This window comes from Neophocaena asiaeorientalis, unplaced genomic scaffold, assembly GCF_003031525.2.
Source record: "Neophocaena asiaeorientalis asiaeorientalis breed wild unplaced genomic scaffold, Neophocaena_asiaeorientalis_V1.1 scaffold119, whole genome shotgun sequence".
In the NCBI taxonomy this organism is placed as follows: domain Eukaryota; kingdom Metazoa; phylum Chordata; class Mammalia; order Artiodactyla; family Phocoenidae; genus Neophocaena; species Neophocaena asiaeorientalis.
This window is the reverse complement of record NW_020175821.1, coordinates 2,131,052-2,153,384: the sequence shown is the minus strand read 5'-3', so window position 1 is coordinate 2,153,384 and position 22,333 is coordinate 2,131,052. Positions and strand designations below refer to the sequence as shown.

Genomic DNA, 22,333 nt, shown 5'->3' with positions numbered 1-22,333 from the left:
ACCTCTGCCAGCGTCTAGGCCAGGTTTCTCTGTGGCTGCTGACACGATCCCGGGGTAAACCTACTGCGGGTTCTGGCCTTGCTCGGGGACAACAGAGGAAACGGTGGCGAGCGGGATGCTCTGGCCTCTGGACTCACAGTGCTTCTGGGAGAGAAAGGCGGCAGGTGGGCCAGCCTCCTAGAAGCAAATGGGGGCTTCTAGGTCCGCAGTTGACCCCAAGAACGGCTGGCAGACCCTCGGATGGCCCCCTGATGGGACCTGCCTACAGGTACCCAGCTGAAGAGGAGAGGCGGGTGAGGGGGGCGACGCACTGGCTCCCTGGCTGCATCAGCAGTTCCACTGCTTACCTTCTCCCTGATGTGCTGAGTGAGGTCATCCAGCTTTTGGGACAACGTGTGTATCTCCAGGGCCCCTTCAAGCTGCCGCTGGTAGCAGAGCAGGTTGCCATGGAAACTGTTCCACCTGACGGAGAGGGTGTAAGGCTGAGTCTGAGGTGACCCTCCAGCTCCCTCTCCCAGCCCCACTGCTTCCGGCTCTGGGACTGGCCTGTTGTTGAGCTGCTGTCACTGTTGGCAGGTGGTGTTGAGTTGCTCAGGGTCCTGGTTCTTGGACTGCAGGGACAAGTCATTGACGCTCCTGATGTGGGCATCATCCACCGTGTCCTGTGGAGGTGCAGGGGGAGGGCATCTGTGGCACCTGCTCCGAGCCCCTTCTTTGCACTGCATCAACACTTGGAGAGTGTGCTCGGGCCTGAGAGAGCTCGAGGAACTGCACGTTTGCGGAGTGGAGGCAGCTGCTTCCCCTGCCGTGGCCATCCCATCCCATGTCAGGTGCCCTGAGCAAGATGCACCTGGGGTCTGTAGCCCAGGGTCATCTCTAAGACTAGGAAATTTGCTCCCCAGGTCGGGACCCGGCAGGAGTGGGAGGGCAGGCACGCACTGATGAACAGAAGCTTTTAAAGTTAAAATGCAGCTTCTCAGGATAAGAAAAGCAAAGTAAGGGGTTGAATGAAATGGTGAGTGCCAGCCTCCTTAGGTTTGGGTGTCCCTGTCCCTGGGAGTCACTGGGCTGAGGCTGCCACAGCTTAGACACTGGGTGGGGTTCACGGCTACACGGGGCTGGGGTCCTTGACAGTGGATGGACTGCAGGTGTCCTGCCCCAGTAAAAGCGCCTTGCACTGGTCTACATTTCCAAAGTGCTTCCCAATAGGTGTGTCATAGGTGCGCAGGGAAGGGGGTTTCTCTCTTTTATAGAAGCTGGAGCAGAGCTCAGAGACTAACCTGGTGAATTTATGGCAGAGCCAGGACTCAAACCCAACTCCTCAAGTCTATCTAACACTCTTTCTCCTACAGCATCTGGCACAGTGGCTGTGAAATTCCACCGTTAGTAAAGGCCATCTTAGATTGGAGCACTGCAGCCTTTTAAAAAAGTCATATACTTACTTCAGGGGGTGAGGTTAGCATGTCTGGGCTCTTAATACATGACTGTGAACGCACTTGGCCCATGTCTTCCCTCTATACCGCATAAGGGAAACTGATTCTGGTGTGTGTATGAGTAGGGGCTGGGGAGGGGATGCTAAATGAGAGCTCTGAGCAACTGCAGTTTATTGATCATCTACTACACCCTGGCACACGTGCATTCTTGTTCTTTTAAATTTTGAAATAATCATAGATGCACAGGAAATCGCACAAGTGTCTAATGAAGGCCCGTGTGCCCTTCCCCCAGCTTCCCGATGGTAACATCTTACATAACTATAGTGCCATATGAAAACCAGGACACTGACTTTGGTATAACTGTCAACTAGACTACAGACTTCATTCAGAGTTCAGCAGCTTTTACATGCATGCACCTGTGTGTGTGGGGGGGGGAAGGTATAGCTCTAGGCAGTTTTATCACATGTATAGATTCCTGTAACCACCACCATACGTATATGCTCTCTTACCTATGAGGTAAGCGGTATCCCCATTTTAAAGATGAAGAAACTAAGGCTTGGTGAGGTGAGGGAGGCTCCCCCTGCCTCAGACCTTTCCCCTTGGCCATCCTGGTGTCCTCACTTTGGGGCAGGGTGTGGGCTGAGGGCCTGGCTGTTACCTTGGCAACAGAGGTCATGATCTCCTCGTGGGCCTGGACCTCAGCCTCGAAGGCCTGGTGTTTCGGCATGTGCCTCAACTTATCTTTCAGGTCCCCAGGAGGGACTGGTTCTTTCAGCTGCTGGAGTCACTCCTGGATCCAGTCCTCGGCCTGGTGGGGTGGGCGGGACATGACCCTCATGATCCTCATGCTGCCCCGGTCCACAGAAACGTCCCACATGCCTGCGCTCAGCTGTGCCCAGGTAGCTGGCTTCTGGCCCAAGGGTGGGGCTGGGCAGTGCCTGGTAAATAAGATCCAATGGTCTGAGCCCAGGAAGACAGCCCCAGGCCCAGATGGCCCCTCAGCCACACAAAGGGGCTGGCCAGGGAGCTTGGGTGGGACCTCATTTCGGAGGTGAGGCTCACCTGCCCCGGAGCCCTGGACTTCTCTGCTCCCTCCCAATGCCTCTCTTTGCCCTGGCTCTGTGAGAGCTTAGGAAGCAGTGGGGTCTCCACATACAGGGTCTTCAAATCAAATGTCTGGGCTCCAGCATGGACTCTGGGAAAGCCATTTAACTCTCCAAACTTTAGTATCCTCATCACAGGGCTGTGGTGAGGCCTGAATGAGCCCGTGAAGGTGGACGTCATCTGTAAACTGGAAAATGTGGCCCAAGTGGAAGGTACTGGGCTGGAGAGGCCCTCTGACCTGGAAGGCGGCCCTGATGAGGGAGTGTCCCCGGCTCTCCGCCAGCTCCTCCACCCGAGCCCGGCGCTCTAGCAAGCTGCAGAGCAGGTCCTGCTCCCTGGGGCCCCCGAGCATCTTCACCTGCTCACACAGAGCCGCCTCCAGTGGGCAGGCTGGGGCTGGGGGGAACTCAGCTCTCCGTTCCTCATTCGGGGGAGCCCCGCCTTCAGCCCTGCATGGCCCAAGGCTGGCCGGTCCTCCCAGCAAGCCAGAACCAGCCCCCAGCTCTCCCCCCACTGCCCCCGCTCCGCTGCCCTGTGACTACTTGATCTGGAGCCATGTGGCCCCTGTGTCTCTGCAGTGTAGCCCACCCCATCCCAGGCCCTCCTGAGCCACACGTCCTACTCTGCTCAGTCAGCCCCAGCCAGGCACCCCTAGCCCCCCAGGCCACCCCCAAACATCAGCATTGCTTGTGGGTACACACCGAGCACCCCACCTTGACCACGCCCAGGATCCCCCAAACCCATTACCTTCTCGTCCTGGGCAGTCAGCACCTTCTGGAATGTCTCACGCTTGCGAATCAACTGCTCCACCTGTTCCACGGAGCTCCCCAGGGCACTGGTTCTCCGGAAGACCTGGCTCAGCCCACGGAAAAGCCAAAGGGGCCATCAGGGACTGTCCAGCCAGCCCCCCACCCCCATTTGCAGCCGTCTGGGTCGAGGCAGTGCACAGCCTCTGGGCTCCACATCGGGGAAAGGGCCAGAGCCCCAGGAAGCAAGAGAGCAGGTCGGGGAGAGGGCAGAGGGGAGAAGAGGGTGTGCTAGGAGGCTATGGGGTGAGGGCACCTGCCTCCCGGGCCGTGAGGGTCTCGTCCAGGCGGCCACGCTTTCTGAGGAAGAGCTGCTCCCGGTACATGGCCTGCAGCCTCTCCTGTTTCTGCTCCCAGGACTGGAACACCTGCTGCTGCTTGTCCTGCAGGACTTGCAGCCCTTCCTGGACCTGGGCATGAGCGTGTGGAGAGCCTGCACTTGGGAGAGCCGCGTGGACCAGATGAGAGCGGGTCCCAAGGGCAGCCTCTGAGGAGAGGCCGGCGTGGCGCAGTGGGGTAGGGGTACAGTGATCAGGAACAGGCTCAGGCAGGGTAGGCTTGGGGGGGCACCAGGAAAGGGGGGCCCGCCTCCTTGATGGATGTTCCTGCAGTTTCCAAAAGTGCCTGCTGGCCCACCGGGGCAGCCTGTTGGTGCAGCTCCTCCTGGGCCTCCGGCACTGCCCGAAGCTACTGGTGGGCGCTGAGCTTCAGCAGGCCACTGCCGGGATCCTGGGAGATCTCCTCCACCTGCAGCTGCTGTCACACACAGGCGCCCAGGAGGTGCAGTCCCACACCTGGATCCCAAGGAGATGGAGGGAGGGAGTTGGGTGAGGCCTGGGCTGGGCGGCAGAGAACCAGCCTCTAAGGCACAACCGCAGCCTGCCTGGATCCACTCACACACTGAAGCGGCCCCGAGCTGTCCCAGCTCAGAGCCCAGGTGAGGTTCATGAGGCCTGTGGTCACCTCGTTGCTCCACTGTTGTCCAACCCAATCCCCCCAGGGCTACCAAACTTCCACAGGCGCCAGACCAGCCTCCTCCCTGCCCTGCCCATGACTTCTCTCCACCCTAGGCTTCCCCTTGCCCCTCTTGCTTAGAAGTTCTTCTCCTTCCTTCCATCCCTTCCAAGCTCACGTGTTCATCAAGGGCCAAGGCCTTCTTTGCCTTGTGAAGCCTTCCCTGCCCCCCTGCCCCCCTGACATCTCACTGCGTGCCTTGTCCTCTGAATCTCCAGTTTAATACTTACAAACACTCTTCTGTTGATTTGTGTACAAACACACGTTAGAGCTGGAGCGGCCTTGGATCCATGTCCCGACGCCTCACTGCACAGACGAAGAAGGGCAAATTGCACACCGTGTGTGAGGGAGTTTTGTAACCTCCAGACGCTCACACACAGCGGGTAACAAGCTAGGGGTAAGTGCCTTGCTCGAGCCCACACTGCTAGAAAGTGGCAGAGTTGGGTCTCTAAACTCAAGCCTTTTTGCTGTGTCATAGTTTGGGTCTCCCTGTCTATCAGGCACCGGGATAAGGGGACTCCTAGGACACCCATAGCCAGGGCCCACTGTCCCAATCTGACTCTCTGGGGTTTTAGGCTCATCCCCCCCAGCTAGATAGGCTCCCTGACGGCAGTGATTCCATCTTTCACAGGCTCTATATCACCTTCTCTCCCCACTCACAGCTCCTAGCAGACAGCTAAACACAGATGTTGAAAAGATGCCGGCTGATCCAGAGGTCACCGTCTAGGACATGCAGATCTCCAGTTCTGGGCTTTCCTGGGCTGTTTCTCCTCCTGAGCTCTGGCTGGGACCCCTGCCTCCTAACTGCACTATCACTCACCTGGGCTGGTGTTGACCCAAACCTGAGGAGTCACCGCTGCGTCCCCCACACTCAGCCCTCTGCCTGGCCAGACGGACACCCGCACATGCCCAGTGCTCTTCCTCCTCGTGTCCCCACTCGTCTTCCCTCCAGGGTTGGAGGGTCTCATTAGTGCATGCACGCTCACGGTACAACACACACACGCACACAGAGCCCGGGGAGGGAAGAGCCCTCACCGCTGCATGGAAGCGGGCCAGGAGCCATGCCCGCTCCAGCTGGGCCCCGGCGCTGCTCCACGTGCAGCTTCGGGGCCTCCCAAGCCTGCACCAGGGCCCGCTGCCTCTGCTGCACCGCTTGGGCCTGAGGCCCGGGCCCCAGCTTCTACACCGTTCCTCCAGTCTCCAGCAGCTCCTGCAGCTGGGGGCAGGGTAGTGATAGGGAGAAAAGGGTCACGTCCTCCTAGAGGCTGAAGGGCCTGCCTATCCCACGGCTCCCTCCTGGGGTCCAGCCCTCCATGCACAATGGGCCTGACTGGCGGCCCCGAGAGCGGGGAAGAGCTAGAGAGAAGATGGGCAGGCCTGTGGGGGAGAGGCAGCCAGACCTGGGCTCACCTGCTGCTCAGTGCCCACGAGTTCACGCTCCAGCCCCTCGTGTCTCCTCAGCTGGGCCCCCAGCCCACACAGATCCCGGGTCACACCACAGGGGAGGCTGTAGCTTTCTCTCGAGGAAAGGAGATGGCCAAGGGGATCAGGACTGGAGGGTGGGGCGCTGATCCACTTCTAGAAAGAAGCCCCTTCCTCCTCCTGGGCTCACACCTGGACCTGGGTGAGGGCTTCCAACAGATCTCTGTGAACTTTGAGGGTGATCTCAGCGTCTCGGCGCAGGCGGCCGTGGGCCTGGGTCAGCGCCCACAGCTCCAACCAGGCAGCCCTGCGCACAGGCGTGCGGGAGACGGGCAGCAGATCAGCTATTCACCTAGCACCTCCTTCCGCCCCCTTTGCTAGGCTGGTCAGCTCTCCTGCTCCCTGGGCTGCATCCAGGACTGGCCCAAATCTCCCCTTCTTAACCCCCTCTCCTGTCTGGCCCTGGCCCTGTAGCCTCTCTTTCTAGCTGTGCTTTGAATTCAGTCTTTTGCTGTTGTCACGCTCAGCACTTAACTGATTCCTGTGCTCTTTGATACTCCTTACATCTTGTGCTTTCGAGTCTCAATAAGTCAATCAGATTCTACTCGTTCCTCTCCATTCCTCATTTACTCAGTAAACTCTCCCTGAGCTCCTAAGGCTGGGTCAGGCTCCGCGCTAGGGGTTATGAACGAGGATGACCTTGCCTCAAAGCTCACAGGTTGGGGGAGGATCCAAACCAGCCAGTGGGCAGCTAGGCAGTGTTCCCACAGCCCCTCCTCCAAGTCCCGGGAGCCAGAGGTTTGGTAAAGTGTCCCTGGGGGTCTGGGCAGGACTCTCTGACCTGCACCCGTGGCAGGCTCGGCTTCCCTGGAAGCATCCCCCTTTCCCGACACCTCAGGTGCAGACAGAGCCAGCGTGGCCCCGGGACCATGTGCCCTCCTACAATCCAGGACCTGCCTGCCCAGCACCCTCCCCCAAACCCATGCCCTGGGCCCGCAGGGCACTCACTGCAGATCCTGCTGCATCTGACAGGCCTTGAGGGGCAGCGCTGTGCCCACATTCTAGCAGGCTCTCTGCCAGCTGCTGGCGGGTTGCCACCTGTTGGCCCCCCATCTCTACTTGGTGCTGAAACTTTGCAAACTTGGTGCAGAAGCGCTGAGGGGAGAGGGGAGTAGGTGACAGAGTGGCCCCTAGCTGGTGAGGCAGCAAGCAGCCTGGGGAGTGAGGCACCTCAGTGACATCTGGACCGTGGGGGGTTGGATGGCCGCAGGGCCTGCCCACTCTAGCCAGAGGGCCTGTCCTCAGCCAGGGCTCATGACCCAGGGCCCCCTTCTCCACAGCGTTCTGCCTTGGGGCTTCCTCCCTACCCCCGGCCTCTTCTCACCAGAACGCCCTCCTCCCCAAGGCTCTCTCCTCCCCTGACTGCCTGCTTCTGGCTGGCCAGCCAGCCCTGCAGGTCCTCGGCCTCCCTCATGAACTTGTGCATCTTCAGGGTCCCCTCCAGCTCCCGGTCCCCGTGGGGATAGCCCGTGGTTCCCCAGAGTTAGCTGCCCACCCACCTGGGGACAGCTGGCCCAGCCAAAACAGGTGACCTGAAGGAGGAGGTTATTCATGGTCTCTGCCCAAGCCTGAGGCTCTGGATTCAGGGAGGAGTAAGAATAAGAAGGCCAGGAGAGGGCAGGTGAGGGTGTGGATGTGGGGAGGAGATGGGGAGCTAGGAGCTGGGGGTCCAAGTTCCTGCCCACTGGGCCCTCACTGAGGAATTTACAGAAAGAGGGGAGCAACACACAGCAAGGAACCATCTGTCATCTCTGTGGGCCTGGGGTCACGGGCTCCTTCCAACTCGGGGTTATGGTGTGGACACAGCCAACCGTGGCTAGGCCCCCTAAACCTGGGGAGGGGTACAGCGCCCCTCACTGTGTGGCTGCCAACTCCTGCAGTGCCCGCAGCCCCTCCCGGAGCCTCTCCTGCACCACGCCCAGCTGCATAGGGGCCTCGGGGCCAGTGAGGGTTTGGGCTCTCTGGTCAAGCTCCTCCATGGAGCTCCAGTAAGAGCCAGTTCCTGTTGCAGGGCCTGCCAGCACGCAAAGCTCAGACTGGGTGACTCATTCATCTATTCATCTACCCACCCTCCTGTCCATTCACCCATTGATCGTACACCCATCCTCCTCCTCCTCTACTCATCCACCCACCCCAACCCATCCGCTCACTCACGCACCCATCATCCACCTACCCAACAGTGATGGGGTTCCTTACTGTTCCATGAAAGTGAAGACACAGTCTGTGCCCACTATTTAGCAGGGAAGGGTGAATGATGGGTCATCTGGGCCAAGGAAGAGAGGCCATAGGGGGCATGGTACTGGCCCCAGCATCGCAGTATAAAAAAATGGATGGAGGGGCTTCCCTGGTGGTGCAGTGGTTGAGAATCTGCCTGCTAATGCAGGGGACACGGGTTCGAGCCCTGGTCTGGGAGGATCCCACATGCCGCGGAGCATCTAGGCCCATGAGCCATGTCTGCTGAACCTGCGCGTCTGGAGCCTGTGCTCCACAACAAGAGAGGCCGCGATAGTGAGAGGCCCGCGCACCACGATGAAGAGTGGCCCCCGCTTGCCACAACTAGAGAAAGCCCTCGCACAGAAACGAAGACCCAACACAGCAAAAATAAATAAATTAATTAATAAAAACCTATCCATTGGAGGAATACAAAACAATTAAAAAAAAAATGGATGGAGTTAAGCAAGCTGCCCAGGATGCCTGGGATGCTGAAGCTCCATGAGGCCATGGCTACAGGCATGCCCCTTAGGAATGGCTCCCTAAAAGTCCTCAGTCAGGACCCTGAAACACTGACCACTAGGGCTACGTAGACAGCAGGAAACTTCAGTGACGAGAGGAACCAGGATTGCTGTGGGGCTCAGGGCTTGTGGTTCTGAGAGACAGATTGCAGGAAGGAGGAGGGGGCTCCAGGCCTCCCTCGCTTTAATCAGGGATGCTTATGAGGTAGGTTTCAGGCACCGTGTTTGGTTAACTCGAAGCATGGTATTCAATGTGTGGTAGGAAGAAGGCTGTGGAAGACGTGGAGAGGGCTGGAACAGGTGACCCCCCCAAGAGAGGAGAAAAGTGCCAGGGGGAGGAGAAGAAGCAAGAAGAGAAGGCAGAGAAATCCTGAGGCCACGGAAGTGTGGACCACTACAGAGATGAAAGAAGGGGGATGGGCTCTTCGAAGGGGTGGTGCCTGAAGAAGGGGTAGGGAACTGGGGGTGAGCAGGGGGCCCTGCAGGATTTGGGTGGGGGTGGGGAAGGGGCTGGACAGTCTTCAGGAAGAAAGAGCAGGGCTCTGTGCCTCTGAGAAGCAGGATGTGCCCTTTGGGCGTGTGACAGACCCCTTCCTCATGGTCCATCACCACTCCAGTCCAGACCATGTAGGGGATGCTCAGGACACATTACCTAGTGCTTCTTGATGAGCCTGACCATGGCTGTCTCGTCCCCGCCACAGTCCTGACTGCTCACCAGAGGCCACTTCTCCTCCACCCAGTCCTCCAGCTCTGATATGTCCAGGAAATACTGACAAGAATGGTGCCAACTCACCTTGACGATCTCAGATGGGACCCTCCATCACCCCTTGGGGACATCACGCCACTGCTCTCCAGCAGGCAGCAAAAAGAGGCTTCTTTGCCCATGGAGACCCAGCAGTTCCGGGCCCAGAGTTCTCACCACTGACCCAGCTCCCTGAGAGTTCCAGGTCCCGCCCACAGACCTCACTCGTAGAGGCTGCCCGACTTTGGCTACTTCCCCTGACCCCATGCCCTCTGCATCCTACCGCGCCTCACAGGCCTGCTCCAGCTCCGCCCAGCGGCCTTCCAGCTTCTGGCACTGCTCCACAATGTGCTGGGCCTGGGGGCGCCCTGAGGCTGCAAGGCTGCGGCCGGAACCCAGCACCCTTCGCACCTGTCCCTGGTGGGCTTTCACCTCTGCGCGGAGCTCCTGCCACAGAACGGCATGAGGGGCTGTCGAATCTGGGCTTCCCTTAGCCATGGGGTGCCTAGAACAGAGCCTTGGATGCAGCTCCAGGGTTCAGTCATGGCAAAACTTGCTGGCAGAGAAGGGCTGGGGGCAATTAGGCACCGCTGAGTAGCGGTGGAGGGCGTCTAGGGTCTGGGAATGGGACATCAGGGATCCTGGGAGAAAATGAGGACCATACCTCGTGCTTGCGGAGAAGACTGTGGGCGACATTCAAGTATTTCTCGGAGCCAGCGCTGGGTGCAGGCATGTGCTCTGCCACCCAAGTGAGCTCCATGTTGCTCAGGTGGTGGAACTGGTACAGCTCAACGGAGGCCTGCAGCTGCAGTCGCCGGGCGGCCAGACATCCCTGAAGGGACTCGAACCTGGGTGGAGGGAGCAGATGGGGGATGCTGGGGACAGGTGAGGGGTAGCGCTCAGTCCTTTTCTTGGCCCAGCCAGGGACCTATGAAGAAAGAGATTGGGGCTGGGGAAGCCTCATCTGATGATGGGGAGGCAGCTGGAGAGGGCCAGACCCCAGCTGAGACAGGCTGGGACCTGGGACCCTTTGCTGCAGTGCTGGCACCCGGACAAACGTCTCCTTGCGCAACGGAATACAAAGAAACTATAAGGGACTAAAAATAACTGTGTACGTTTGCAGTTGGGGCAAATTCTGGACAGAAGATATAAAAAGACCAAAAAAGCCCAACTGCCACTTCTGAAGAGCCAAAACGAGGGCAAAAACAGGGTGTCGGGACAGAAGTAGGGTACTGCTCATGTCCTTTGCACTTACCACCACTAGAGGGGTGGGCAAAACACCTAAGCCACCCCCCCCAGCCCAATGCCTGGACACACACCTACCCTCACCCCATATAAGGAACAAGCTCGTCCCTACCGAGTGAGCAGGCAAACACGGGAACTTGCTGCTTGTTCTCGCTTCCCCCTGCTGCGGCAAGGGCCCCAATAAAGCCTTGCCTGAGTTTCTCGTCTGGCCTCTAGTCAATTTCTATTGACGGGAATGACTCTACTCATAAGGCAAGGAGGCTTGGACAACCTCAGGGCCTGTAGGTGCCACCCTGCTGGGCTCCCTGGGTGAAACCGCCCTCAGGTTCACATGGTGGCAATTACACACAATGGAGTGGAGATGGAGCAAGCAGGCAAGTACCTCTGGAGGTACTTTTGGGTCTCCTCCACGATGGTCTGGGTATTGACCACCTGGTGGGCCTGGGGAACGAGGGCAGCCATCTTGCCGGCCAGCGCCTGGCTCTCGGCCTCCAGCTGACGGTGCTGTCTCTGCAGCCCCCGGCTTGAGCCCAGGTCCTGCCCCATTTCTGCACTCTGCAGGGGCCCCTCTATCTGCTCCATCTTCTCCTTGGCTTCCTGGGGAGGGACGCCGGGCGTTGCATTAGGTTCTCCACATACAGGCTGGCAAGTAGCCCTTCTTGGGCTCTAAGGCTGCAGTGCTAGTAGCACACCAAATTCACCAACGGCCTTTTGGGGACCTCTCCCACTCCTAACCCACACCTTCTCCCAGAGCTTCATGAACAGCTCCATCCCCTCACACTTCTTCCTCTCCGGGGGACTCAAGTTGCGCTGAGCATGCATGGGTACACATGAGGCAATCCTGGATTGGCCAGTGGTGGGTAAAGCCAGGGTCAATGGGCCTAGGCCAGAGGCCTCCAAAGGCTGCAGGACTTCCCAGGGCCGCTCCAGAGTCAGCAGAACACCCCGACTCCTCCCCTCTCCTTCCCGTCCTGGCTGTTCCCAGCCCAGCCCAGCTTCAGTCTCCCTCCTGTGTCCTGCCCCTCTCTTCAGCCAACCTGCAGCAGCCCCAGGAGCTGGTCCTGCTGCCGGGCCCACCAGAGCTGCTTCCCATGCTCTGCCATTTGGCGGTTCAACTCTTCCCACTTGCTGCTCAGGCCCTGAAGCCCGGCCTGCACGTCCTCCTGGGCACGGGGCCTGCTGCTCAACAGCTCTCTCCCAACCTGCAGTGGACACAAAGGCCTGGGGCGTCTTGTTGAGCTGCTGGTACCAGGAGGGGCCGCGGCGGGCTGGGCCCAGGGGGCAGCAGTGGTGGTGGCTGGCTGCGAGCTGCATGCCACATGCCACAAGGGCTCGAGCTGTTTGCGTAGCCCTAAATCTGTAGGCAGAGGTGGGAAGGCCTTCCTCTGACGCTTGCGAACAGTGTGGGATGAGCAGGCACCAGATGGCTGGTGGGAGGGCTGCATTCAGGCAGGCTGCCTCTTAGACCCGAGGGGAAGGGGTGACAGAAGCGTCCTGGGCTAGTTCGGGTGCCAAGACCAGGGGGTGCCTGCTGAGTGAAGGGGGAAACTGGGGGATCCTAATTCCATGGAGACTGAGGTTGATTCTTCCTTCAGTGACTGTGCTCCATGCAAAAGTGCTGTGCAGCAGAAACGAGAAGCTAAGCAGGCCCTGCACCCTCTGTCCGGTGTCCCGCACCTGCTGCAGGCCCTCCACGTGCCCCTGGGTGGCCACCAGCTCACGCTCAGCTGTTTTGTGCCACCTGAGTTTCTGCAGGATGTTGCCAGGCTCTTCGGATGGCTCGTCCGCCAGCATCCGCCACTTCTCCTCCATCCACAGCATCACCTCTGCCACGTCCTGCTTCCATTCCTACCCAGGAACCAGGGGAGAGTGGGTATCACAGAGTGGGGGTGAGGACTGGTATTTTCCTCTAGGGAAAGGGGTCTTAGGGCGCCCCGAGGGGAAGAGCAGGATGCAGAGCCAATCCCGGGGTGCAGGAGAGGTGGGACCTGGAGTTACGGCTCCCAGGAATGGACAGGGAAACCAAGATGGGGAGAAAGATGTCTCAGGGAAAACAGCAGAAAGAGGCCTGGAGAATCAGGGTCTGGCTTCACGGTGCCCTGTGCCCAGACAGGAGAAGCATCTGGCCGGGTCCCCACTGCTCCAGCCGCATCAGATCGTGGACGGTCCTCTGTCTCCAAACAGGCTTAAGCTCCGGGAGGCCTGCGAACTAGCCCGGCTCTGAGCCCCCATCGTGGGCAGAACAAATATCTGACAGAGTCAAGATCTGCAGCTGGAGCGCATGGCCCGTGCAAGAGCCTGGAGTGTGGCCAGAGGCCGTGAGGACAGAGAGCAGCCGGCTGAGGGAGGGTGAGGGGGTTATTCAAGAGGCCAAGGCTTTGGGCCCAGCCCTGCCTTTGAGCAGTTGGCCTGAGCCTCAGCTTTCCTCATCTGGAAAAATCAGAGCCATAATGCCTATCTCACAAGGGATGCTTGGAGGTCAATGACATAACATGTGGGAGAGTGCTTTGTAAACTAGAGTGTTCCAAATAGCACACAGCTGTTAGTCCAGCAGTGGACTCTTAAGCATCCCTCCCAGGGAGGCCTCATGTACCTGTGCCGGCCCCTCCCCTGGAGCTGGAGGGAAGCCAGCAGCTGCTGACCCCAGGCTGCGCTCTCCTGGAGCCTGGTCCACTGTGCCTGGACGCGCAGCAGCTGCTCTCGGACCCGGGAGGGCAGGCAGAGTGGGGGAGCATATGGGGAGGCTCCACTCTGCCTGAGGCTCACCCCGAAGGTCGGACACACCACAGCCCAGGGTGACCCCACTGTCCCCCCACTCCCCGTGCACTCTCCAAGCCTCAAGCAACGGTCTGTGTAGGCTAAGAAACCTGGACTCTGCAGGTGCTGCCCAGTCAGGCCCAGGCTCACCTGTGTTGGCTCTGAGCCAGCTTCTTGCCATGTGCCCGCAGATCCTCTGCTTGAGGGCCCAGGGCATCCAGGAGCCAGTCAAACTCCTGGTGCCGCTGCAGCCGGCTCTGGGCCTTCCCCATGTCCTCCTGGAGATGCAGAGACTGGGGTCATGCTGGGAGGATGGGGGTCAGCACCATCTCACCCACCGCCGACCCAGTGGCCTCCCGCCCAGCCTGGCTTCTAAGCTCCTACTTCCTGGGGTAGGAGCATCCCAGCTGCACACCCCGAGCTCCATACCGCGAGGCTGTCCAGCTGTAGGAAGGTTTCATGGTTAGCACAGGTGGCAGTGAAAACATCCACTTCTCGACCAAACCTCTGCAACTTCAACCCCTCCTGCAGCCGCTGCTGTCTTTGCTCCCAGGTGGCCTTCAACTTCCTGCCTTGCTGGCCCAGGAGCCTCAGGGTAGTGGCCGCCCCTCGGGAGTCCGGGGAGTCCAAGGCTGCCGTGGGCTGGCCCTGAGCCTCCAGCTGCTGCAGCCTGTCCAGGACGACAGGCAGAGGGTGAAACCCCGTCTGCTCCCCTTGGCAACCTTCCTCCCCTTTCACCTCCACGGATCATTCATCTTGGAGCTCTGATGTAAGGGTAACCAGAAGGGGTCTGAGGCTGGTGAGCCCAGGGGCCCGCTTGTCCTGTGGGACAGCTGTGCCCTGGGCCACTAGTGAGACACTGAATGTAACAAGCCCAGCCCAGTACTTGGGACTCATTAGTTCCCGTGCTCCCTGCATGTCACACCTTTGCTCCAGCTGGCCACGCTGATGACAGTGCCCAGGCAAGTGGATGTGCTGGGGCAGCACACCCAGAAAAATCACTCAGACTGCCTACGTGCCTGACTGGGGCCACCGCAAGCCTGGGTGGAGCTTGGAGCGATTAGAAAAGGCACCCACCCCTCTCTGCCAGGTTCACCCCCGGGCTCACAGCTTGGGAACAGGCGACACCTTTGTGTGAATTAGGAAAAGGCTCCACTTCTCTGAGCTGATGCAGCCCGGAAGCGGGTAGTGGAGTCTAATGAGCAGGGGATGGGCTGGATTTCAGTGCCCACGTGGCCACTCGTCAGGCTCCTTCACGTGGGGCACAGCCTGCAGACTGAACCCACCCCTGTAGGAGGAGAGGAGGCATCACCATACTAAGGAGGTGGGTGTCTTATTCCCGGGGGGTGGGGGGCTGAGCCATTTCACTCCAGGGGTCCGTGGGGTCTGCGTTACCCAGAATAGGTGGGGAGGCTTGACCACCCTGACGCAGCAATCTACCAGGCTCACCTGCATGGGGTATGGCCAGGCCTAGACTGGATAGAATGTTCCAGGAAGCTCAGACTCTGCCCTAGGTCCCTCCCCAAAGTATGCAAGATGCCTGACCAGTCCTTGGTTACACCCCCTCTTTGTAAACCTGCCTGAAGCACCACTCTCCTGGGTGACTGGCCACTTCCTGCCTCTCCCTTTCCGGTATCCCGTCCCCACTGGCCGTGGCCAGCCTGAAGGGCATCCCACCCGCCCCCCTGTCCTGACCTCTCCTGCTGCAGGTGAATCTCCTCCAGCAAGTCTTGGTGCTCCGCCAGAAGCCGCTGGGCTGAGGTCGCGTCCACCACCTCCTCTTCCTCGCTGTGCAGCTGAGCCCGGAAACCACCTGCCTGCAGCAGCCACCAGCTCCCCTGCAGGAAGCCCTGGCGGGCCTGCGCCTTGGCCTGGGCCCAGGCCCGTCAGGTCACTTGCTCCTGCACTCGCTCCAGCAGCCCCTACAGCGTCTCCACCTGTCCCTGCAGGGACTGGCTCTCTGTGGGGCCCAGCTCCTCGACCCTGTGAGACAGGGCCCACTGCCTAGTCCGGGCCCTGCCCTGGGCCCAGTGCCTGGGCCTGTGCTCCCCAGGGCCAGTGGTGGCGACTCTAAACTGGCCCCTCACCCTCCACCTAGGGGCAGCAAGCACGTGTGGCTCTCCCATGAGCACGTTCTCATACTGTTCCCCAGCCTGTGCCCTGCCCTTCGGACAGCACATCCTGCCCGTCCTCCCCACCTCAATTTCTGTCCTCTTCCCCGTTCCAGAACCCTGCTCAGGCCTTCACAGTGCCGAACCCAGGCCGTACTCGCTGGCTGCCCTTTGCCTCTCTCTTGCGCCAGCATCTTCTGCTGGCTCACTTGCAGGACGCGGTGGCTGTCCTCTAAGTGCCCCGGCTCTGGGGTTTCAGGCTGGAGTATCATGTCTTGCAGCTGGACCCATGTGGTTCCACACTCCTGCAGAAAACTGCACACATGTGTGGTGCATGCCAGCTGTGTTTCCTTCTCTTTCTTCAGGGCCTCCAGCTGCTCCCACCTGGGCAGAGGGAGCAGGGCTGTCTCCGGGATGTCACGTCACAGGGACACCACCCCATCCACCCTGGGGTCTTGGCCGGAGGCTCACGTGACAGAAGCTGCCAGGCTGGCTACCCCCATGCCCTCTCCTCTCTGCCTCTGACAGGTCCAGTCTTTCTTCCTGGCATCTTGGGGGTCAGGTGAGCAGGCACTCAGGCCTGGGCACTGCATCCAGGCTGCCCCCCTCACCTTGCACTCCCTCCTCATGCTCACCTCCAGTTCAGTTCCTCCTGCTGTTGCTGGATTTTGGGGAAATCTCCAGGACATCTCTGCTTCAGCTGCTCAGCGGAGCTGCTAACCTCAGCGCAGAGGCCTCTTCCCACAGCCAGGGCAGTGAGGAATTTCTGGGGGAAAGAGATTCCAGGCCTTGAGGGGACTTTTCTCTTCCCACACTTCCCTTAAGACTAGGAATGACCTCAGATAAGGGCTGCTACAGAGATGTTTGAGCTGCATCCCTCTGGAAGGACAAGGATCTGTGTCCTTAAAGGGCTGGGAGGGCCCTTTAAAAATTCAAGACCAGGCATCCAAATTGGACAGGAAGAAGTAAAACTGTCACTATTTGTAGATGACATGATTTTACATATAGAAAGTGCTAAAGACTCCACTGAAAAACTCTTAGAACTAATAAATGAATTCAGTAAAGTAGTATACAAAATCAACATACAGAAATCTGTTGACTTTCTATACACTAATAATGAACTATCAGAAAGAGAAATTTTAAAAAGTCCCATTTACAATTACAACAAAAAGAATAAAATACCTAGGAATAAATTTAACCAAGGAGGCAAAAGATTTGTACACTGAAAACTATAAGACATTGATGAAAAAAATTGAAGAAGACACAAATAAATGGAAAGATATTTTGTGTTCATAGATTGGAAGACTAAAATTTGTATGGAACAACAAAAGATCTCAAATAGCCAAAGCAATCTTGAGAAAGAGCAAAGCTGGAGGTATCACATACCTTGATTTCAAACTATATTACAAAGGCATAGTAATCAAAACAGTATGGTACTGGCATAAAGACAGACACATAGCTCAATGGGGCAGATAGAGAGCCCAGAAATAAACCCATGCATACATGGTCAATTAATTTATGACAAAGGAGCCAAGACTATACAATGGCAAAAGACAGTCCCTTCATAAATGGTGTTGGGAAAATTGGACAGCCACCTGCAAAAGAATGAAACTGGAACATTACCTTACACTACACACAAAAATTAACACAAAATGGATTAAAGTCTTGAATGTAAGACCTGAAATCATAAAACTCCTAGAAGAAAACACAGTGGGGTAAGCTCCATGACATCAGTCAGATGATGATTTTTTGGATTTGACACCAAAAGCAAAGCAACAAAAGCAAAATAAACAAGTGGTATCACATCAAACTAAAAAGCTTCTGCCTAGCAAAGGGAACCATCAACAAAATGAAAAGGCAACCTATGGAATGGGAGAAAATATTTGCAAATCATATATCTGATAAGGGGTTAATATCCAAAATATAAAAAGAACTCACACAACTCAATTGCCAAAAAAATAATAATAATATAATTTAAAACTGGGCAGAGGCTCTGAATAGACATTTTTTCAAAGAAGACATACAGATGGCCAAGAGCTACATGAAAAGATGCTCAATATCACCATCATAAGGGAAATGCAAATTAAACCCACAATGAGATATCATTGCATACCTGTTAGAATAGCTATTATCAAAAAGACAAGACACAACAAGTGTTGGCAAGGATGTGGAGAAAAGGGAACCCTTGTGCACTGTTGGTGTGAATGTAAATTGGTGCAACCACTATGAAAAATAGTATGGAGGTTCCTCAAAAAATTAAAAATAGAACTACCATATGATCCAGCAATTCCACTTCTGGGTATTTATCTGAAGGAAATGAAAATACTAACTCAAAAATATATACGCACCCCTATCTTCATTGCAGCATTAAATAGCCAAGATTATGGAAACAATCTAAGTGTTTATCAGTGGATGAATGAACAAAGAAGATGTGATACACACACACACGCGCATGTGCGCACATGCGTGCGTGCTTGCACTGGATTATTATTAAGCCATAAAAAAAGAATGAAATCTTGCCATTCAGGACAATATGGATGGACCTTGACAGCATTATGCTAAGTGAAATAAGTCAGATGGAGAAAGACAAATACCATATGATCTTACTTACATGTGGGATCTAAAAAGAAAAACAACAGGCTCAGAGATTCAGAGAACACATTGGGGTTGCCAAAGGGGAGGAGTAACGAATGGGTGAAATGGGTGAAGGGAGTCAAAAGGTACAAACTTCCAGTTATAAAATAAAAAGTCATGGGGATGTAATGTACACCATGGCAACTATAGTTAATAATACTATATTGCATATTTGAAAGTTGCTAAGAGAATAAGTCTTAAAAGTTCTCATCCCTAGAAAAATAATTCTGTAACTATGTACACATGGTGATGGTTGTTACCTAGATTTACTGTTGTGGGCATTTTGCAATAATATACAAACATCTAATTATTACGTTGTACACCTGAAATAATACAGTGTTGTATGCCAATTATATCTCAATTTAAAAACATTCAAGGCCAGTTCCCTCCCTCCCTCCTCCCAGACAGGACCACGGCTAACATGGAGCACTCAGAGTGGATAAGGGGGAGGCAGAAGCATGGTGAGGAGGGAGCAGGGCAGGAATGAAGAGGGGTGGCAGGGCCAAGCAGCTAAGAACCCCACACCGGCTCCAAGGGGAGTGTACCTCACACTTGAGCTGCATGACCTCCAAGTTGTGGCCTGGGGCTGCAGTGTTCGGAACGGCACTGTCTGGTTTGCCCGCCAGGACTGCAGCTCCCCACAGGAGCCATAGAAGCCAAACAGGGCCACCACCTCCTCCAGCCGGGCCCTGCGGTGCTGAGGAGAGGCCGGCCCAGAGGCTGGGGTGAGGGTCAGTGCCTGCCACGGGGCGCTCAGAGCAGGTCCCCCATCACCTCCCAACCAGCAGAGCCCAGGGCCAGGGCCAGAAACGGTCCCTGTCCCACAGCTGGGCTCTGTGCCCTCTGTCAGAGGTGGCACAGGGTAGAGGGCCCCGGCAGAATGTGTGCTTTTGCTCCTGTCCTACTCATGTCCTTTGGCTCTTAGGTATAATCCACGCTTCTCCCACGGGACCTGACCCCACTCCCGGGCCCCCTCCTCTCCGGGCTCTCCTCTAGCCGCTCCTGGGCCTCACTGCTGTGCTCCAGGCACCCTGGCCCTCGTTCCTGCCTTTGCACAGGTCCTGCCTAGAACACTCCTCCCTGCCATCTCCCCCTGCCCTCCCCCAGCTCACCTGCTCTCAGCTTCTCATTGTTCAAGTCTCTGCCTAAATGTCCTTCCCTCAGCGACGCCTTCCCTGACTCCCCGTCCTGACCTGGGCTCCCCTCTCATGCTCCCATCACACCCGCGTCTGTCTAATGACTTGTTTCACATCTTCTCTGCCATGACGTAAGCTCCCCAAGGTCAGGGAGCAAGTCCAGTCACTGCTCTGTCCCTGGGCTCACAGCTCAGGGTCTAGCCTCGAGTGGGTGCTCCGTGAACGTTTCTTGAACAAGGAGCGTTACCTCTGCCAGGGTCCGCAGGCCCTCATAGTCCTGGCTCAAGTGGTCCTGTGTCTGGAGGATGGTGTTGGGGTCAAAGGCAGGGTCAGGCTCATCTGGGAGGGCCATCTTCTGGGTGCCCCGGGGGCCAGAGTAGCAGGAAACCTCACGCGGGGCCCCTGGGTTCCTTGGGCCTTCTTTCGGAGAGCTCAGGGCAGACACCACCTGTGCGGACAGGACAGAGGGCAGCATGTCTGGAGGGGGCTCCCCGCAAGCAGCAGAAGGCTAGGCTGGGTGGGGCCAGTGGTTGTACCTTGGGATTCTTGTTCCATGATGTGGCTGATGGGTACCTGGCCGGGCAGCACCCCCAGTCCTTCAGCTCCCAGGTGTCGGGGCTCGTCTGGCGCAGGGGCTGCAGGGTCTCTCCCGGGAGCTGGGTGAAGTGCGTCCCTGTGGGAGCACAGGTTCTGAGGGCTATCCTAGTCCTGCTCCTCTTCTTGACCCAGGAGCTGGCCAGTGGGGATGGGCGGGGGATTATTTATTACTCAGCCCTGTGCCAGGAGCCCTGGGGGCGAGAAGAGGACAAGGGTCAGAGCTTCCTGTTCAGGGCCTTACGATCTTCTCAGGCTTGTAAGCCCACAGACCTAGAGCTGATGGGACACCTCCCGGGACTGTGCACGGATAAGCAGAATGTGCATTGTGTGAAATAAATACTATGGGTGTCCAGGGTGGGGAAATGGCCAGAACAGTCTGGGGCTGTTGGGAAAGATTTCATGGACAAGGTGGGCCTCAGTGGGTCTGGCTGGGGGAGTAGGATTTGCAGAGGGGGAGGCAGAGTGGCTCTGGTGGTAGAAGATGGGGCAGAGAGGGGTGGGGAAAGCACAGGCTGGCCCTCCCGATGGGGGTGGATGAGCATCTGGTCTCTGTCCCTCTGTGCCTCTGGCCCTGGGCAAGGGTAAGACACAGCAGTGGCAGCCAGGCTGAAGAAAAGGAATAGGCACAGAGAAAGACTGGAGAGGGGAAGAAAACAAAAGAAGACTCAGAATTTCGAGCAGCTTCACATCTCTCTTTCTGCTGAGCCCAAAATGGCCTCTCTTAACTCCCTCCCTTCGGTCTTCAGATGCCCCCGAGAGCCACACAGAATACGTTTATGATACTCTGTTACGGTTCCTACATGGGGTCTTGGTCTTATACCTCTGTAGATGAAGCTCATCTGGACCAGAGGGCAGGGGTACTGGCTGCCCGGCAGTGCTGAAATTTGGGTCCCATCCTGAGGTCTCCCAGTCGCATCTCCATCAACTCTGCTCCAGCCTTCAGGGGGCTCCTTCTGTATGGAGGAGGGAAGGCTCTGCTTAGCTGCCAAAGTGGTTCCCCACCCCCAGGAGAGGGGGCATTTCTGTATCAACCACCCCCATTGGGCAAAGCAAGGGTCTAGAAACTAGTCCTAGTAGGACTAACCTCTCTATCAATGCCAGGGCTGGCTGGGCAGTAGAGGACACAAAAGAAGGATAAGGCACCTCGCGTTCATTCATTTAAACAATTAGCTCAGACCGGAGAAGGAGGCCACACAGAACAGGAGGGAGGCAATACCAAAAGCAGTGTGTGTTAATATAACTAAGTGCTGGAGTTAAACATCATAGCCACACAGGGAAGGATGGGGTAGAAACAGCCCTGGACCAGGAGTTGGGAGGCCTCTCCAGCAGCTGTGAGGGCAGTAATTTGGCCTCTGTGAACCTTGGTTACCTCATCTGTAGAGGTAACCAGACAACTGCTAACACACTGTGGATCTATTTTCCAAAATTGTTAATTATGTGGTCCAGGGAATAAATGCAAAGGAAAAGAGATAGCTCGACCTCGGCTAAATTAGAACCATAGAGTTTTCAGACCTGGTTAGTCTGGTCCTGGTGGTCAGGACCAGAACCCCAGTCAGCCCCCTCCTAAGATACGAGGACCTGAGCTGCAGCTCTGCAGGTGCATGGGACATGGCTGGGCAGAGAGAGGGCATCAGGGAAATGGAGCTTCCTTGGGATGAGGGTAGAGGGACCAAATGTGAGTACAGGGTTTGAGGGCTGTGATTTACGCATCCTGAGCTACATGTATGGCTTCTTGAAAGACAATTGCAAGCCCTCGTAGGGTGGACCAAACTGCCCACCAGGTAGGTATCTGTTTCTTTTAAAACTGGAGGCTCGATGAACTGAGGGAGGGGGTTCAGAAAGCAGTCTGGTGTAGTGATTAGGCCACCCCAAACCTAAAAAGGCCAAGTCAGGAGAGAGAGCAAAATAGGACTGAAGGGTCACCTTAGGCCTGGTGGTGAAAGTAAAGGGACACTCCTGGGGGAAACTGATCAGTGCCTGGGAACTGGCAGGCGAAGTGAGCAACACCAAACTACACTTCGATGGCCTCCAACCGTGAGCAGACAGGACTCCACTAACTGTGGGCGGGTCGGCAGGGGAGATGATCTGAGGAGGGGTGGGCACCTCCAAGCGCAGGGGAAGGCCGGGTCAGGGGCCACAAATGCCCTCCCATTTCCACCCTCTGTGTGACCATGGGAGAGCGGGCACAGCACGCGCATTTGTTGTCGGAGGCCCGTGGGTCTGGGTCCCTGCCCGGTGGGTCCCCCGCGTACCAGGAGCGACGGTGCCCCCGGGCTGCGGCCGGCGCGGGCTCGTCCAATCGCCGCAGCTCGGCCCCAAAGACGCGCACTGCCGCGCTCGAGCCGCAGGTGGCGCCACAGCAGGGCCTCAGCGGCCGCCTGGTCCTGCCCAAAGGACATGCTCTCCGGCGCTGACCGCCGCTCCCGGAGCCACAAGGCTGCCTCCGCCACGTTGGCGAAGTACTGAGGAGGGCAGGCTGGGCACGGGCCGACCCCACACTCCCCACCCGCCGCCCAGCTACCTGCTGGACGAGCAGGGCC

At 57.1% G+C, this 22,333-nt stretch overlaps 1 protein-coding gene across 1 annotated transcript in view; it reads right to left on the bottom strand.

The window, feature by feature from the left end:
- The window catches only part of SPTBN5 (spectrin beta, non-erythrocytic 5), a 46,095-nt gene that overhangs the window by 13,803 nt on the left and 9,959 nt on the right, over window positions 1-22,333 (bottom strand). The window contains 35 exon segments of the mRNA XM_024732599.1: window positions 348-462; window positions 547-662; window positions 1,942-2,289; window positions 2,794-2,927; window positions 3,278-3,389; window positions 3,604-3,753; window positions 3,932-4,099; window positions 5,393-5,437; window positions 5,439-5,573; window positions 5,768-5,876; window positions 5,970-6,086; window positions 6,788-6,813; window positions 6,815-6,934; window positions 7,164-7,294; window positions 7,698-7,832; window positions 7,835-7,853; window positions 9,224-9,386; window positions 9,597-9,760; window positions 9,978-10,161; window positions 10,941-11,155; window positions 11,596-11,760; window positions 12,236-12,406; window positions 13,152-13,257; window positions 13,466-13,593; window positions 13,745-13,985; window positions 15,011-15,298; window positions 15,568-15,810; window positions 16,062-16,192; window positions 18,606-18,637; window positions 18,640-18,757; window positions 19,444-19,644; window positions 19,733-19,869; window positions 20,614-20,746; window positions 21,964-22,125; window positions 22,127-22,255. Coding sequence (XP_024588367.1) covers window positions 348-462; window positions 547-662; window positions 1,942-2,289; window positions 2,794-2,927; window positions 3,278-3,389; window positions 3,604-3,753; window positions 3,932-4,099; window positions 5,393-5,437; window positions 5,439-5,573; window positions 5,768-5,876; window positions 5,970-6,086; window positions 6,788-6,813; window positions 6,815-6,934; window positions 7,164-7,294; window positions 7,698-7,832; window positions 7,835-7,853; window positions 9,224-9,386; window positions 9,597-9,760; window positions 9,978-10,161; window positions 10,941-11,155; window positions 11,596-11,760; window positions 12,236-12,406; window positions 13,152-13,257; window positions 13,466-13,593; window positions 13,745-13,985; window positions 15,011-15,298; window positions 15,568-15,810; window positions 16,062-16,192; window positions 18,606-18,637; window positions 18,640-18,757; window positions 19,444-19,644; window positions 19,733-19,869; window positions 20,614-20,746; window positions 21,964-22,125; window positions 22,127-22,255 — 5,091 coding nt within the window.